Source organism: Eumetopias jubatus, unplaced genomic scaffold (assembly GCF_037043125.1).
Source record: "Eumetopias jubatus isolate StellerSeaLion01/CBP00866 unplaced genomic scaffold, mEumJub1_p1.0 scaffold_5, whole genome shotgun sequence".
Lineage (NCBI taxonomy): Eukaryota > Metazoa > Chordata > Mammalia > Carnivora > Otariidae > Eumetopias > Eumetopias jubatus.
Genome location: NW_028274811.1, coordinates 125,109,109 through 125,127,728, shown reverse-complemented (window position 1 = coordinate 125,127,728; position 18,620 = coordinate 125,109,109). Strand labels below are relative to the sequence as shown.

General features: G+C 33.3%; 1 protein-coding gene and 1 non-coding gene across 4 annotated transcripts in view; one reads left to right on the top strand and one right to left on the bottom strand.

Annotated features, from left to right (window-relative positions):
* Nucleotides 1–18,620, top strand: part of NIPBL (NIPBL cohesin loading factor) — a 201,820-nt gene that overhangs the window by 176,498 nt on the left and 6,702 nt on the right. For all 3 annotated transcript variants that reach the window (XM_028098111.2, XM_028098113.2, XM_028098112.2), the window contains 11 exons: nt 2,119–2,227; nt 3,713–3,849; nt 7,430–7,570; nt 7,693–7,786; nt 8,482–8,636; nt 9,150–9,240; nt 10,700–10,873; nt 11,270–11,460; nt 13,863–13,970; nt 14,454–14,654; nt 17,802–17,948. In XM_028098111.2, coding sequence (XP_027953912.1) covers nt 2,119–2,227; nt 3,713–3,849; nt 7,430–7,570; nt 7,693–7,786; nt 8,482–8,636; nt 9,150–9,240; nt 10,700–10,873; nt 11,270–11,460; nt 13,863–13,970; nt 14,454–14,654; nt 17,802–17,948 — 1,548 coding nt within the window. The remainder of the gene's footprint in view (nt 1–2,118; nt 2,228–3,712; nt 3,850–7,429; nt 7,571–7,692; nt 7,787–8,481; nt 8,637–9,149; nt 9,241–10,699; nt 10,874–11,269; nt 11,461–13,862; nt 13,971–14,453; nt 14,655–17,801; nt 17,949–18,620) is intronic.
* On the bottom strand, nt 5,104–5,207 carry LOC114204927 (small nucleolar RNA U13). Its single transcript, XR_003608281.1, has one exon. It is a non-coding gene; the product is annotated as a small nucleolar RNA U13 (small nucleolar RNA).

The following is an 18,620-nucleotide window of genomic DNA, read 5'->3' as shown; positions in this document are numbered from 1 at the left end:
AAAAGACATCTTAAAGCAAAAACACAAGTCACAAACTGGGAAAAGATATTTGACACACATGAAACATGGAAAAAGGATCATTATTAAGAATATGTGAAGAACTCCTCTTCTATAAACTAACGTAATGCAAGAGTCCCAGTAGGAAAATAAGTAAAAGCCATGAATAGGCATTTCATATGAGAAATAGCACATATGGCTTATACAGTGTTCAGCTTCATTAATAATATGGAAAATACAAATCAAGACTATGTTTTACATTCATTTGATTGGCAGAAATTGAGAAGTCATATGATAACAAATAATGGAAAAGAGATAGATTAAACAGAATCTCTTAAACTATTAATTCTATAACCACTTTGAAAAAACACAGCATAAAGTTGAACAGTTATATAACCTGTGACCTAACAATTCCACTTCAAGTATATACCCAAGAAAATCTTGCATATGTGTGCCAGGAGACAAATAAAAGAATGCTCATTATGCCACTAAAAAGTGTAATTAACCTGTCTTCAGAATAGCTAAATTAATTGCAGTATGGACACACAGTAGCCTGTTGCTTATCAATTAAAATGAATAAAATACAGTCATTTGCAACAACCTGGATTACAGTTAGGGACATAATGTTGAGTGAACAAGGCAAGTCCCAGAAGACTGCATCTAGCATGATACCTTTTAGAAAGTTGAAAATCAGGCAAAACTATAAACAGTATACAGTTTACACAATTTTTTTAAGCAAGGAAATTATAAAATTCCTGTTAGTGGTTACCTTGAAGTGACACAGGAAGGTGGAATAAGGGAAGGAACACATTGGGAAAATAAAAGTCCATGGAAATATTCTTGTTCTCGAGTTGGGTTCGTAGTACAGTATTTTTATAAGTAAACAAAAGGGCACATAGCAGTATTAATGGTGTGTCATGAACCAAAATCTAGGATTTATACTTTTGTGTATACTTGATCTCTTGGAGAGGGAAAGAAGAAATAAGGAAGAGGGGATCGTTTTCTGCTCCTGCCTGGAAAAGGCTAGCGTGCGATTTTAGTAGCTGCTTAAGGAATTGAGTTATGGAGTAGGACAATTAGAATCCAGCTGTACAGAGTTGAAACTGAAAATTGGAATTTTCTTTTTTGATTTATTTAAATTGAAGAGGATGGGGGCAACATATGTGTTATGTTATTCTGATTGCTGTCAATTGTTTAATCATTTGTGCATCTTGTAGTGAAAGTTTAAACTTGAGCTATCCAATACTAGCCACATGTGTTTTTTTAATTTAATTTGAATTTTTGTTTTTATTTGATTTTAATTCTTCAGTCATACTAGCAACATTTCACGTGTTTAGTAGCTGCATATGTCTTGTGGCAACCATATTGGACAGCACAGATAAAGAACATTTCCATCATTGCAGCAAGTTACATTGGACAGCACGGGAACTCTTCATGAAAATCAAATACACATTTCAACTTCTTTAGTATCTCCAGAGTTGTAGTAGCTAGTCTGTATTAACAAAACAAATAGACCATAGATGACTTTACAATTGACCTACGATTATAAAAGTTTGAATTTGTTTTATTTTTTGGCTGTAGTTAGACTGATCTTTTCTCCTCATCTCATCATTCCTAACACTTTTCTTACATTGTTTATTAATAATTTGGCAAAGGATAATACAGAAAAGAAATCTAGCCTCATGTTTTATAATTATAAAATTGAAGGTGCAATTCAGATGAAGTTACAATTTATAAAAAAATGTAATTAACTCATATTTTCTTGAGCTATCAAAGGACTTGAAATAATGAAGAATGGAATTCTAATTCTTTAAAATAATCCAGCTAGCACTGAGCATTAAGGAAGGTCACCTTTCTCATTTCTCTCATAACCTACCTCAGGTCCTACACACAGCAGTTTAAATACTTCATACTAACATTGTTTGAAAGTATTTGTAAATTACTGGTTTATAAGATATTTTAAAACATTTGCTCTATATTTTTTGTTTATTTGCATTTTCCATATTAATTGTTAATGACAAACTGAAAAGCTTTTTATGGACACATTTAATGCATTTATATTATTATTGCCTAATGAATAATTATACTGGGATTTTTTTTTTTATATATATACATATATAGTTGTTGAAGTCTGAAGAGGATTCCTCATATAAACCTGTGAAGAAAGCTTGTACTCAACTTGTTGATAACCTAGTTGAGCACATTCTTAAATATGAGGAATCTCTAGCTGGTAAGACATTTTATATATTGGTCATTAAGTTGATTTTGTAAGATATTTTAAAATACTTTGGGCACATTTCTCAATTTGCTTCTGGTTCTGCTTAGCCTAATAATTAACTACTTCACTTTTAAATGAAGGGGGTTTTTTGTTTGATGTTGCATCCTAGATTATATTGTTTAGGTTGACTAAGATTATCTAGAGCAGTATAATAAAAGCATAGGCCTCATCTCTTCTACATCTTTCAGTAGCATATAATTTTAGATGTTATGTTGAACAGACATAAAAGTCCAGGTGCTAATATGTATTTAGCTAGTTGCACTCATCCAAAAACTGTTTGATATCTCTTAAATGATATAAAATTTTCTCTCAAAATGAAATTGTTTTAACTATGATAAAAATGTTTTTAAAAGATTTGTAGTACATTCCTAATATCATTTATAATTGTTATATAAAATGTGTTTAATCTTGAGCTAGATAAAACGGTTAATATTTTTTAAATTGACAAATTCCTTTAAATACTTAATATTTTATATTATCTATTATATTATTTACCAGTCACAAATTTGAAGTTATTAATCAGAATATAAGTAAATAATCATATAAAACTGTAAAAGTAATAATTGATAATCTATTGCTTAAAGCACCCAAGACTAACATTACTTCCCATATCCTAATGTACATTAATGAGAAACAATAGTCAGCCTTGGTCATTCTCCAGAATTGGGAGCCTTACAGAGGTACCATTATGGCACCTAAGGAAATTGTTGATATCCTTTATATTTTATATGCAGTTTCTTTTCTTTAATTTTTTTTTTCATTTTCCATGTGTACCTCTTTTTCTTTTTATCTCCTAGTTCTGTTTCCCCTATTTTTGCCTATCCTAGATTTTAAGGGTGATACTGTTGTCAGTGTTGAAAAATTGCTGATCTCTTCTAAAAACTGATTTGCCTCCTAAGAACCACTGTATCTCCTAACTAGCAGCATTATCCTCCCACTGGAGCAGTAGTTTGTTTACCTTTCTAATGTAGCACTGGTCCAGCTTCTTAATTTGTCACTGCAGTCTTTTAACATTCTTCTACCATCTCTTTTTTCCCAGTACCCTCAAACACAGTATCACCTCAGCTAATTTGTTTTTGTCCCCCTTTGCTAACTCTCCCATACTTACTTCCATCCATTTTTAGATATAAGCAACACCATGTTTATTCCCAAAAACCCATCCCTAAACTTAGCTTCCATTCTACTTTTTAACTTCAGTCCTACACCCCTTAGTGTAAAATTTGCCGTCCATAGCACAGCCTCTTTGTCTTTTATACTTAATATATGTAATATGTATAATAAGAGAAAAAAATGTAGGAAGTCTAGCATCGTAAGAAATGCTAATCTTTTATTGAAGCATGTACTAAATCAATTCAGGGGATGATATTGAGTAATTTAAATAATTGTATAATTTCCACTGCCTTGTCATATTTTAGTATCTTATTTCTGTTTTTCCAGACTCTGACAATAAAGGTGTGAATTCTGGAAGATTGGTAGCTTGCATAACCACTTTGTTCTTATTCAGCAAAATAAGACCTCAGCTCATGGTTAAACATGCCATGACTATGCAGCCATACCTTACCACTAAATGTAGTGTAAGTATAGAGTTGTCCTACCTTTCTGTCTTACCATGTAGTATTTTCAGTTTAGAGTTCACATTGTGTCGTCCACAGCTTCACTGATCAACTGTGTCATGTACTCAAATATATGTTCTAATATTTGTGGCAAGTTATCTACAGACATCATTTTCTGATGTATTATATTGTTTGTTGTTGTTGTTTTTTCTGATGTATTATAAATGAAGTTCAGGCTTCGTTTCCTCCATAAGCTCCTCAGGTCAAACCCTCAGTAAATGCTTACTAAATGTTGTAACTACTGCTAAGACCTCAAAGGTGGATGAGGCAGAGTTCCTCTCATTGAGAAATTTACTGTCTTTTGGATTCTAAATTTGCTTTTCGTTTATCATTTCAATATATTTTCTTATGAGTATATCATATTTACTTTATAATACATCAATATGTTGAATATGGAAAATCTAGTCAATCAGAGATGTTAGGTGGTGGTTTTAAGTTAATGTTGCACATACTCTGTTTTTCGAAGATTAAATGTGAAAATCAAATCAAACATTGCTAATGTAAAATAGTCCAGCAATTTATATGACAGTATGGTGAGTTAAGTGGCTTATTATAAACACTAAATTTTGAAACAGTCTAAAAACTTTAAAATGTAAATAATTTTTTTATTTACTATGTTCCCAGTGTTCCTAAGGAACTGATTTTAACTGTTTTCTCTATTAGATTTGCTTTGCTGCTAAGGTCTCATTTTTTGGTGATCTAAATTAACAAGTTCTAGATGAAAAACCTGAGAAATTTTAACTGCGGAAAGTACCAGAAGATAAATATATAAAAACAACATATAATAATTCTGGGATCCTAATTCTCTTTTTAGGGCTTGTATTGGATCCAGAAACAAATTGATTAATATGTAATCTATGGCCAGTAATAATAGCTAATATTTATTGAGCACAGTGCCCAGTACTATGGAGAATTTTACATGCATTAGCTCATTTACCTTGTGAAGTAGGTATCATTATTATCTCAGTTTTACAGATAAGAAACTAAAGCTTTGAGAATATAAATGACTTGCCCAGTTTCACACAGCTGACCAGTCCCAAAGCTAGAATTTAACCCCATGTCTGTTTGCTTCTAAGAACTAGTCTATAATATAACTTGCGTGAATAGGCCTTGCTTGAACCAATATTACTTTGAAGCAAGATTACTTTGAAAACATCTTGTATAATTTTATGTGTGTGTATGTGTATATGTACACATGTATGTGCATATTTTTTTAATCATGTCAGGTAATGTGCCGAGGTTGCAACAAGGTTTGAGGGAGGCACATGTCCCATAACAGTGTGAACACCCTACCATCATGCTCATGAACTAAAAAGGATCTATAAATATATTTTTTATTTAATTCTGTGGGTATGCTAAAGGGAAGGATGAATGTTGGAAAGTTTTATACACATACGTACAAAGTTTTGTATAAATAAGGCCATCGACTATATGCTAGACACATTTAAATTTTTTTGTTTTCTGTATCCTACCTCCCTTCATCTTTATTCTTCTTCATCTCAGGATGAACAACCTGGAGTATCCTTACATACTATATTCCTGCTTCTGTAATTGTGCACACACACCCATATATAACCGGTTGACCAGTTTTTTAAAATCAAGTTATGTTATATACATATCATATTAATACGTACATATTATATATGTATACATTATCCATCTTATGGATGTCCTATGATTTATTTAACCATTTCCCATTTTGGCAGGTTTTTACATTGTTTCCTATTGATAGACACTACAAACAATTCCTTAATAAACATTGCTATTCATATACCTTTAAATAGTGGTGCTTTTTTTTCTTTGGGATAGATCCTGAGGAATGGACTTGTTAGATTAAGGGAATGTTCTTTTGGTTTTGGTTTTTTTAATAGATTTTTCCAAATTGCTGGTGGACATGTTTTATAGCCTCTTTGGAAACCAGTATATGACAGTCTGTGTCATTTTTATACTCTGCCAGTCAGGTGTGAAGGAATAGTTCATTGCTGCTTCATTTTACCTTCCCTGATATCCAAGAAGGTTGAGCATCTTTTTTATGATATTAACCAGTTGTACTTAATTCTCTGTGATTTGACTGTTTATATCATTTGACCATTTTACCTTTGAATTGTGCAGCTTTTTTCTTTCCTATTTTGAAAACTCTTTTAAGTTTTTTAGATATTGAAGCATCTTATGTTATAGTCATTTCAAGTATTTTTCTTAGTAGTATATTCTTCTGCTCTTTTCCTTCACGATTTCTGTCTTTAAATTTTTTTTCTAGATTTTAAGTTATTTCTTGTACTTGACTTTCTAGGCCAGAAATGTTAAGGGTACTTTCAAAGTAAAATTTTAGCTGTGATTCTCAGGTGAATTTATCTTAACAAAAACTCTTCATCCCTAGACGACTTTACTCATCCATCTATTGTTTAAAGCAAGTGGGAGTGGGAGAGGGCAGGAAATGACAGGATTTCTGTGTTACTTAGAGTATTCATCTTATGTTTTTATTTAATCCTGTGGGTATGCTGAAAAGATGGATGAATGTAAGGTGGGAATATTTTTATTTAGTGAGAGGTAATAAGCTCAAAGAGTCCAAAATGAGTGTCAATAACCGGTTGCTAAGACTAAAGAGTGTAACTTGACTAGATAAAAAATGTTGAATGCCTTACTTCACAAAAATAACTTGTAACTTTGGTTGCCTTAGGACAAGGGAACTGGGTGACTGGAGGATAGTAGGTGGAAAGAAACTTTTTTTTTTTTTTTTTAAAGAGACTATTGTAAATTCTTTACTAACCTTTTGGGTTTGTTTGTTTTTAATGTTCTACCTATTTTTTTTAACTGCTTTGTTTTTAATCAAAGTTCTAACCTTTTTTAAAATTAGAAATTCAATATTTCAGATTTTAAAATAAAGAAGTCTTATACTTAGTTCTGGGATTCTGTATTTTCATCTGTCAGAAAAAGCATTAACACAAGCCTTTTCAGCCTTAGCAGAATTGACATTTAGGGCCAGATTATTATTTGTTGTCAAGAACTATTCTGAGCATTGTAGGATTCTTGACAGTGTTCCTGGCCTCTATCCACTGGATACCAGTAGTACCCCCCCCCAAGTCCCCTAATGTGACAACCAAAAATTTCTCCAGATATTGCCAAATATCCTGTGGGGACAAACTCACCCCTCAATTGAGAACTACTAGGTTAACATACACCAGTTTGAAAAATACTAATCTTAAAAACAGTATCAAACTTAGTAAAATGCTCTGTTAATATTTAAACACCTTTGTTCAAAATTGGCCTGTGTTACATTTTAGGGGAAAAAAAAGAATAACTGTAGTTTTGTGATTAAGTGACCCAAAGGTTACATGGTAAGTTAGCGGCAGAGGCTAGAATCCAGGTTCCTGACACTGTCTGATGTTCTTCCTTCCATACCTTAAAAAAGCTCTTTTCTAATAGTCTTTTTTTTTTTAACTGAAACTTTACATATGTAATACCTCAGCCCCCAAATACATAAAGGTATATATGTTTCTTGTTAGATTTTGATATTCATAAAGCACTGATTTTATCATTGTAGACACAAAATGATTTCATGGTTATCTGCAATGTTGCAAAAATCCTAGAGCTGGTTGTACCACTGATGGAGCATCCAAGTGAAACTTTCCTTGCCACTATTGAAGAAGATCTAATGAAGCTTATCATCAAGTATGGCATGACTGTAAGCATTCATTTTACCATCTCGCATTGATTAGTATAAAATTCATAAATGCTAACTAAATCATATGTTTTTACCTTTGTCTTTAACTTTTGTCTAAACTAACATTTTTCTGTATCTTTTAGGTAGTGCAACATTGTGTGAGCTGTCTTGGGGCAGTTGTAAATAAAGTGACACAAAATTTTAAATTTGTGTGGGCCTGTTTCAATAGATACTATGGTAAGTTCAGTGCCTGGGCTTTAAAATTGTCCTCCTAAAAAAATAATAATAATAATTGTCCTTCTACATCCTGTAGTATGTATCGCTCCTTTTTTTTTTTGGTATAGCTCCTTTTTAATAAAAAACACATCTGGGCACCTGGGTGGCTCAGTTGTTAAGCGTCTGCCTTTGGCTCAGGTCATGATCCCAGGGTCCTGGAATCAAGTCCCACATCGGGCTCTCTGCTCGGCGGGAAGCCTGCTTCTCCCTCTCCCACTCCCACTGCTTGTGTTCCTGCTCTCACTATCTCTCTCTCTATCAGATAAGTAAAATCTTTAAAAGAAAAAGAAAAACACATCTGATAAAGACAGCATTGAGGGAATTTTAAGAGGTGTGATTGTCCTCTGGTCCATTCTCAGAAGCAGTATTTTCTAGTATCTTTTGTATTTCCTTAAGAATTCAGTGTAATTCCTTCAGAAATTTACCTCATATTAAATGTTGGTAAGTTTTTTGCCCACTGTGTAAAATAAAATTTAAATATCTTTTTTTTTCTTCTATTAATTCTTTTAGCCTGTAAGGTATGCCCTCATAATTCTAGATTTGTGTGATACTTAGAACCATTAGTAAAATTTAATTATAACAACTTGGGAGTAATTATTTAAAGATAATTCAAGGATAAAAGGTTTCTTGTAAATAAATATTACTTATCTTAATAGGTGCCATTTCAAAATTAAAAAGTCAGCACCAGGAAGACCCAAATAACACCTCACTTCTAACAAACAAACCAGCACTTCTCAGATCCCTTTTCACTGTTGGAGCACTATGTCGGCATTTTGATTTTGATCTAGAGGATTTTAAAGGCAACAGTAAGGTAAAGATTCTAATATTAATTACTTAGTATGCTATAAAAAATAGGACTGTGTAACCCTGTGAACTGAAAATTAACTAATGACCCAGGATGAAAGCAGCATTAGAGTAGTCTGGTTTAATGAGAATTCTGAAGCAGTGCAACCCAAAACATGGTCCTCAGACTAGCCTCTGATCTACAAACTGTTTGTTACTGGTTTATAACAAGAAGCTTACACAAGTTTTATCAGCTCTGTAACTGTAGGCACACTGGGTAAGCAGCTGACTTTTTTTTTTTTTCTCAGTGAAGGAACAGGATGTTAATTTGTATTCTTATACAAACTTCTTTGTCACAGACTTATTTTGAATGTCACTGTTCTAAAATCTGTGGATTTATAAATTTATTGGTGATTTATTCTTTAGTAAAGTTGACGTGTGGAAGTTCTCACTGTTTGCTTTTAGGTTTTTCCTTTATAGTTGAAAACTGATCAAAGTTACTCTTCTTCATACACTTGAATGTGGTTTTTTTTCCCCTTAGGTTAATATAAAGGATAAAGTACTTGAACTATTGATGTATTTTACAAAACATTCAGATGAAGAAGTACAAACAAAAGCCATCATTGGTCTAGGTAAGTTAAGTCTAAATTTCTTTATGGTTTTGGTTGTTTGAGAGGTTGAACAAATTTTGCAATAATGTGAGTCTAAACTGTTGTTTTATTTAAATATGTTTCTATTCACAGTAGGATTTGGTATACAGAATATAGGACTGGGGGTTAAGACACCTGGGTTCCATTCTTGGCTCAGCCAGTGATTTTCTGGGTGACCTTGTGCAAGTCATGTAACTTCTCTGTTCATCAGAGAAACTTTATTTTGGTAGCATTAGCGAGTTTTATAATTTAATATGTATGAGCAATTGTTCATATTAGTCTTTTGAACAAAAGTGAGTAATAAATTTTTAGTTACCCAAACCTCACTAAATATTTCCTGATTTCTTTAAATAAATTTAAATCTTAGTATCTTACTCCTCCTTCATCCCTTTCAGAAAATTACATATAGCGAATCTACTAAAAATTCAGATACCACTTACTTTAGGGAGTTATATTAGTACAGTGTTAACCTTCAAGCCAAATGTGTACCTTTTAATATTCAGTCTGGACATAAGTTATATATGAAGTGGCAAAACTTACAGTGTTAATTCAGAGAACAAATAGTGCAAATTTTAACTTGAAAAATTAGCACTATGTAGAAAATAGTGCCTCTAGACCAGTTAATAAATGACATCTTGCTTGGGCCATAGTTCTGTTATACTGTGTGACCTTGGATTAGTTATCTGATCACTCTATGCTTTGAGTTTAGTTTGTTATTTGGCATCAGTAATACTTGCTATCATTAAGGATCTTCATCTTATTTACATAAATAAGCATTTTGTATAAATAAACATGAATATTATTTTGCTACTTATTAACTTATGGTTATAAGATTCAGCATTGTGGCTTTATTATAATGCCATTTAAAAAGAAGATATTGTTAGCTCAAGTTTATTCTAGAATTATTCTGTTTCATCAAATGGATAAATATATATTATTTTTTAATAATGCCAATGTAGTACCTTCTGCTAGGGATCTAAAAAATGTTTGCAGACTTTACCTCTTAAATCCTGAAAACATCCCTTTGAGGTAGGTGGGTGGTAAATATTATTGTCCCCATTTTACAGATGGAGAATTGAGGCACAGAGAGATTATGTGACTCACCCAAGGTCACACTACAAGTCAGTGGTGGACCAGGAATAGAACCCAAGACACCTGACTCCTAATCCACTCCCCTAGCCACTAGGCCCTGCTCCCTCCTCAAGGTTTCCTCTTGTGTGAAATTCTCCTTTGAAATGCAATTTCTTGTTTTTAATTCATGGGGAAAGAAGTACCTGCTCTTATACTTCTCTGGGTAAGGCCACTAGCATATATATTCTTCCAGTCATTTTAAGTTTTAATTTTTGAAATAAGGAGCTCTTTACATAATTTATCAACATTTTCATTAAGTATTATATATAATTTTAATATGAATATGTCAGATATTTTTTTCTCTCTTTAGGATTTGCCTTTATTCAGCATCCAAGTCTAATGTTTGAGCAAGAGGTAAAAAATCTATATAATAACATTTTATCTGATAAGAACTCTTCAGTAAATTTAAAAATACAAGTGTTAAAAAACCTCCAGACCTACCTACAAGAAGAGGATACAAGGATGCAACAAGCAGATAGAGACTGTAAGTAAAAATTTATTTTTAAATTTCACAGTGTGGCTACAGTTAGGATACTCTGTTTTTTAATTCAGACACCTGAATTTCCTTATCTATTATATGAAGAAATTCTCTTAAAGAAGAGTCCTTAAGTCCATAGCTAGGCTTTGGGGTATTTATAAACTCCCTAAAATAGTTTTTAAAATTTGATGTATGTGCAGACGTTAACATTTTGCAGGAGGATAGAGAGTATAGTTCTCAGGTTCTCAAAGGTGCCTGTGACAGAGACATACACACAAGAAAGATGAAGAGCCATTGAGCCAGAGTACTAGCTACAGTTTTTGTGCTTTTGGCTGTGGCCTAATTTGGTGTATTTCATAAAGTTAACATACACATTCTTAATATGTTTACTTCCTTTTATAGGGAAAAAAGTTGCAAAACAGGAAGATCTAAAAGAAATGGGTGATGTATCCTCAGGGATGAGTAGTTCTATCATGCAGCTTTACCTCAAACAGGTGCTTGAAGCATTTTTTCACACCCAATCAAGTGTACGCCACTTTGCCCTGAATGTCATTGCATTGACCCTAAACCAAGGTCTCATTCATCCAGTTCAGGTAAGTATGTTTTGCTAAAAGAGCCAAATTTGTTATCATTTGATGACATTGTGATTAGAGAATAGTAGTTCTTTAATCTTGTTAAATTTTTTGTCCTAAACGCTTAAGAATCCATCTCCTAGGTTGTCATTACTGTAAAATACCCATCTATTCGTAATTTTGTCTCTTGAATAAATTTCCAGTTACTGTTGGTAGACTATGAACTTGTATTCAGTTCTCTAAGTAGGGATGATTTGTTTTAATCCATATTGACTCTTCTCCCTAAGAACCAATAGCCTGTAATGTCAAGAGAGTTAACTGGAGTTAACTCTCCAGTTACAGAACTCTCTTAACAGTTACAGAATACTCTTAAGAGTATTCTGTAACTGTTAAGCAGGGTGGGTTTTAGTCCATAAAAAAGAAAATTATATTATCTAAGTTCAGTTCCTTCATCTGTAAATTGGAGGTAGCATCAACTACCTAATACCTCAAAACATTGATATGAGGACTAACTGACATAATAAAGACATATCAGTGTTACTAAGGATTAGCAACTAATGCTGACGTAGTAGTGTATATACCATCCATCTGACATGTTCAGGAGAGTACCATAGGCTACGGAAGGGAATTTATTAAATAACCAAAGCCTATATCCTTTAAAATAATTTTTTGGCTATTTGTTATAGAACTTTTCCTAAAATATGCTATAAGTGAATATGCTATGTTCTTCCCTATGTCCTGAAATAAAACACACTAATGAATATTTAGCTGGTTCATGACTCAGGGTCATCATCATCAAGATCACATAATAAGGGCGCCTGGGTGGCTCAGTAGGTTAAGCGACTGCCTTCAGCTCAGGTCATGATCCTGGAGTCCCGGGATCGAGTTCCGCATCAGGCTCCCTGCTCAGCAGGGAGTCTGCTTCTCCCTCTGACCCTCTTCCCTCTCGTGCTCTCTCTCTCTCATTCTCTCTCTTTCAAATAAATAAATAAAATCTTTTAAAAAAAATCACATAATAAAATGTACAATAGTATGTTGAGACTCTTGAATTTTTGAGATACTTAGGACTCTTTGCTGGTATTCTGAATGACCTTAGTTGGTTATGCTTTTTATTATTATATTTGCTTTTTTAAACTTTTGTTTTAAATTTCACACTTACAAAAATATTGCAAGAGTGTACAGCAAACTCCCTTATATTCTCTGCACCTGCATTCATTCAGCATTTGCTAACATTTTGCTACATTTATTTTATCTCTCTCCATAGACACACTTCTTTCTGAATCATTTGATAGTAATTTTGAGATACGACAATAATTCTTTACCTCTGAACACTTCAGCATATATATATTTTCTAAGAATGAGGACAGTCTCTTACAAAACCATAATGCAGTCATCAGCTTCAGGAGATATAACATGAATGCAATCTTACCTAATACAGTCCATTTTCAGATTTTGCCAGTTGAGCCAGTAATATTCTTTTATTTTTTAAAGGTTTTATTTTATTTTTTATGTATTTGAGAGAGAGATTGGAAATGAGGGCAGGAGCAGAGGGGAAGGGAAAAGGAGAGGGAAAGAATCTTAAGCAGACTCATCAGTGAGCATGGAGCTCATGCAGGGCTCGATCTCATGACCCTAAGATCATGACCTGAGCTGAAACCAAAAGTCAGATGCCTAACCGACTGAGCCACCCAGGTGCCCCAAGCCAGTAATATTCTTTATGGACTTTCTCCCCCAGTTCAGGATTTAATCCATGATCATCCTTTTCAGTTAGTGCTGTGTTTTATTTATTTATTTTTAAGCTGTTTTTTGTTTGTTCTTTTCAGGTCTCACCACTCATTCAGATTCTTTTAACATAGTATTGGTGTTTCTTGACTTCAGAAATCCAGTGGATATTGCTATTAACAAAATACTAGCTATCAGACTGTCTGATCATGAAAGCCCTATATAAAATCAGTATTGTGGAAGAATTTATATTTTCCTAGTTTTGAATATGGAAGACAAATTACTTTGTGTTCTATGTTATCTTTACATAGCAAATTCAATCAGGCTTAAAAAATTATTGATTATATATTTGTATTATATGTCATAATCTTAAATGGATAATCTTAGTGTAGGAGCTCTTTATGTTTAAAGAACCTTTACTTCACACTGAAATTGTTTCAGTTTCACCACATCAATATTTTTGCTGATGCTTCATTGCTTTTTTTTGCTTTAAGATAAATCTAAGGGAAGTTTAGTCATTTTTAAAAGAACACTAAGACATGACATTTATAGGAAGGCCTATAAAGCTAAATACATATATCCCAGGTATACAGTGAGTTTTAACATATGTCATGATCATATAGAGCTTTTACTACTGTGATGTCTTACAAATCTTTATTTTATTTATTTATACTAAAAGAATACCTTTATTTTTATTTTAGTGTGTACCGTATTTAATTGCTATGGGAACAGACCCAGAACCAGCTATGAGGAACAAGGCTGATCAACAGCTTGTGGAAATAGACAAAAAATATGCTGGATTCATTCATGTATGTGTTTTTAAATTGTATAACCTAAATTTAATCATCTTTCTTTGGTATACCATTTCCTCGATAAATGTCCTGCCCATATTCATATTAGAATAAAATATTTTGCTTAGTATTTACTTCTAAACATGCAACTAAGTTTGTCATCCAAGGTGTTTGTTTAAGATTAACTCTTAAGATTGAGCTAGAGGTGACAGTCCAGCCAAGCATGCTGGACTAAAAATAAGGACGCATGGGTTCTAGTCCCTACTGTGTGAGCTTGGCAGTAATGGCTCTTTTGGTTCTTGATTTTTTCTTACACAAAACGAGGGTGTTGCAATAGATGATCTCTGATATTCCTTCCAGCGCTTGTGTTCTGTGATTTTATTATTTTAAATAAGAAAGCCAAACAGTGGAGTTAGCTTCTGACTATAATGCTCAAAGTATATTTTTAATTTGACTCTTAACTAATTTCCATGTCAAAAATGAGACTTCTATTGATTTCAGATGAAAGCAGTGGCTGGTATGAAGATGTCTTACCAGGTACAACAGGCAATCAACACATGCCTAAAAGATCCTGTAAGGGGTTTCAGACAAGATGAGTCCTCTAGTGCTTTGTGTTCACACCTTTACTCCATGATACGTGGAAACCGCCAACACAGACGGGCCTTTCTGATTTCTTTACTCAACCTCTTTGATGACACAGCTGTAAGTATAAAAAAATTATTTTAAGAAAATAAATGTTCTATCAGTTTTATGCCTAAAGTAGTCATCATTTTGAAAATATTACCATTTTAGTAAATAATAGTGACTGTATTAAGTATGTGTTTCTTTACATCTTCTATAGTAATTATAAGGTATATAGTCAAATTTGGAGAGGAAATTTTGCATGAGTATAAATACAGTGAGGGATAAAATGTAATTGTGTCTCCATACTGAGTGTCTTAATAAACTTTGATAACAGTTCTTTTAAGCATAATTTTAGATAAGCTCTATCACTAAACTCTCACTTTGGGGAGGATAGGTTACTTCAGTAAATAAGGTGAAATTTCACTTATTTCTGTCCCCACACTCAAATATTGTTAGAATAACTGTTGCAGGTTTTTAGCTGCTGAGATCCTTATTTGTTCAACTTGACTTCCTTAATGAAGAGCCCACTTTTGTGTAATTACAATTTTGATCCTTTGGGTTATTGCACAAGTTGCATTGGCCAGGTCCATAAGCCAAGAAAATAGAAAGTCCTGTTCTTTAAGCTTACCTCTTAGTGTGTTCATTCATTTTACATAAATATTTATTCAGCACCTGCCATGTGCGGTAATCATTGTGCTAAGAGATGAAGATAAAATAGTAGGTAGGGCAGATGTAGTATCTGCCCACATAGAGCTTACCAGTGTGTACAGTGTGTGTGTAAAGTTGTGAAAAGAACAAAAGAAGGGGTTTTTTTTTTAATCACCTAAAAGTTGACTTTGTTATTATCCCAAAACTAGAATTTTTTTCAATAAAACAAAATTTAAATTGCCAGAATGTAGATACTTTACTAGACCTCTTTTTAAGTGCTACATGAAATTTTTTGATACGTGATCTAGCAAATAAATATTACAAGCATCTATTTCAGAAATACTTGGAATATAATTTAATCATCATCACCACCACCACCACCACCACCATCATCATCATATCATCATCAGTATTAAGTTTTCATTGTGTATAGGGCATCATGCTAGTAGTAGAAATGGTATGATATAGTAGTCTTGCCCTCACTGATCTTACCTCCCTCCAGTTGTGGTGACAGGACACAATATAAAGGAAGTAAAATATAGTTAAGGTTAGCATATTCTGCGTGCCAGGTGGTTTGTACTATAGATACTGCTCTAGTCCTTGCGTCTCTGAGCTTCATTCCTGTGTGGTTTCATTGCCCTGCTGTCTGTCATTAGCTCAGTGTTCTGTCACCCCAGCATGTGCTATGCTAAGCTGGTAATTCAGCTGTCATAATGGAATGCTGTCTCCTGGCTATTTCCAACAAAGGATATCAGAGGAGGAACAAATCACTGAAGGCCTGGGAGATTAGATGAGATAGAAATACTGCTTAAGCCAGGGTTAAAAACATAATAAAGGTACAAAGATAAGAATGTGTGGGAAATAACGAATAGATTGTTACTTGACTGGAGCAGAAAGGTCATAATGAGGCATGGTTTATGGAGGGTCTTGTAGACAGTGAGAAACCAAAAAAAGCATTTGAATAAAGTGATGAAGACGGTGCCAAAGAGCATTTTAGGAACATGGATTTTTTAGCATTGTGTTCACACTGGAGCTAACAAGATATTGATCTATTATGATGACAATAGGAAAGGAAAGAAGTGTTGTGAAGAAGTAATAAATGAGGCTGTGTGAGAATTGTCAAAGAATAACTGGAATATTTTTATCCTGAGCACCTGAGAAAATAATAGGATTGTTGAAAAGGAGTTGAGAAGGACATAGAAAGAGGAGTCGTCAAAGAGTTAGGAAGAGAAAACTAAGGAAGAAGAAAATTTCAAGAAGGAAAGGGTGGAGAATAATGTCTGGTGCTACCCAGAAGTCAAGGAGAATAAGATATTTAAAAAAAAGAAATGGGGCAAGATTAGATGGCAGCTGTCAAGCAGTGAGGGACACAAGCTTGATTGTGATTGAAGAGTGGTGAGGAAGACATGGGAGGAGAAGCTCTAGAGTATTCTTTTAAGAAGTTTGATTTTTGAAAGGAAAGAGCAATATAGGACTTTTTTATGACCAAAGTTGAAGAATTTCAGAGTTTTAAAAAGGTTTATTCAGAGTAGTCGTGAACATTTTCAGTTTTGGGGGGGGGGGAAATATATATATATATATATATATATATATATATATATATATAAATTAGTGTTAAAACTAATAGACAAGGTGGAGTTCTGTGTCTGCATTTCCCCAACTTTAACACGTAAGTGTTGATACATATTTAAAAATAAAAAATAGAGTGTTAGCAAGTTTATTGCATCTGTCCTATGGGATTTTGTTGTTGCTGATGCCGCTGTTGGGTTTTGCGTTGTTTGCATGGCAGGACGGGGGTAGGTGAGATGGCAGGAGGGGGAATGTGTTTTGATTGCTGTATTTTCTCTTTCCTTTTTTTTTCCCCTAAGCTGTGTTTTAAAGGAATTTAAATATTGTGCCTTTCTGTTTATATTCATTCTGTATGATCATGAAATACTGAAAGTCTCTGCTACTTCTTTTTATAGCAACTAGTAGTAACCATAACTTTTGCCTTAAATTTGGTATGGCCCTATCAGAACGACTGATACTCTGAGTTTTGAGTATGTAGGAAACGGACAAATGTTTTTTGAATACATGAACTTTGATTTTTTTTAACCCACATGTTAGTACTATGATTACTGCTTATTTTTGAGGGCAGAATAGTAACTGTGTGTAACTGATCTCCATATGGGTTAAACTCTTAGAAGCACAATGACAAATCATTATGAATTCATATGTATACTTTCTGATGTGGTATGGATTTATCATAAAGACTCCATATACTCTATAAGAAAACTTCAGGGAATCCCACTTGGGTGCACTGAAAAATTTCACCTCTTCCCTTCTTGAGGTCCATGGTATAAGTCATTATGAAATCTCTTAAAATGGGTATAAGATTATTTTATAAAATCCATTTCTGTTCCCCCTCATCCCTTTTTCTTACCTCCCTCTCCTGCTCTCTCCCTCCCTCCTATACCCTTCTCTTTCTGAAACATTAACTGAGGTGAAAGTGCCCTCTAATATTTTTCCTAAAAAGGCTTTTTGGATGGATTTCTAGATTATCCACTAAACATGTGTACCTTTTTTTAAAATTTACAGAAAACAGAAGTGAATATGCTCTTGTATATAGCAGACAATCTAGCCTGTTTTCCATACCAGACACAGGAAGAGCCGTTGTTTATAATGCATCATATAGACATTACACTCTCAGTTTCTGGTAGTAACCTACTGCAGTCATTCAAGGAGGTAAGTTACACACATTACTATTCTTAATGCATCTGTCAGAGTGCAGGCATGCTCTTCTCACTGTTTTGTTTCCATTGTTTTTTTTGTTTTTTTTTTTTCTTTTCACAGGTAAAGTCTTTCTAAATGAATTTGTTAAAATCTGGGCAGTGTTTGAATTGGGGAGAAGAAGTGGGTTGCCATTTAATTTCTGTTAAGAAAGACCTAAAGCCATTCCATTCCAGATCATTTAAGTGGAAATATATACACACATATATATATTTATATATGGATTGTTCTTTTGATAAGCCATCCCACTTCCTTTTTTCTCTTACTTTAAGCACTGATCTTAAGTGTTTGGTGTCCATTCATATATTCATTTAAACCCCATTTTAAAGCATCTTGCTATTCTATAAATCTGGTAATACTGTAGATCACAATAGTATACTTGAAGAGATATAAATAGATAGCTTACTTATAAGGAAAAACAAAATGTATAATACTATTGATTTCCTTATCCCTGAGCACCAGCATCATAATGGAACTGGCATACTGTGTGCCCAAAATCTTTACCGTGTTTATTATAAACCTTATGTCTTCTCTTATGGTTTTTAGGAGGAAATGTAATTGGTTTCATTTGTAATAGCACCTGGTATAGCACTTGAACACCTAGTAGGCACTCAGTAAATTATTTAA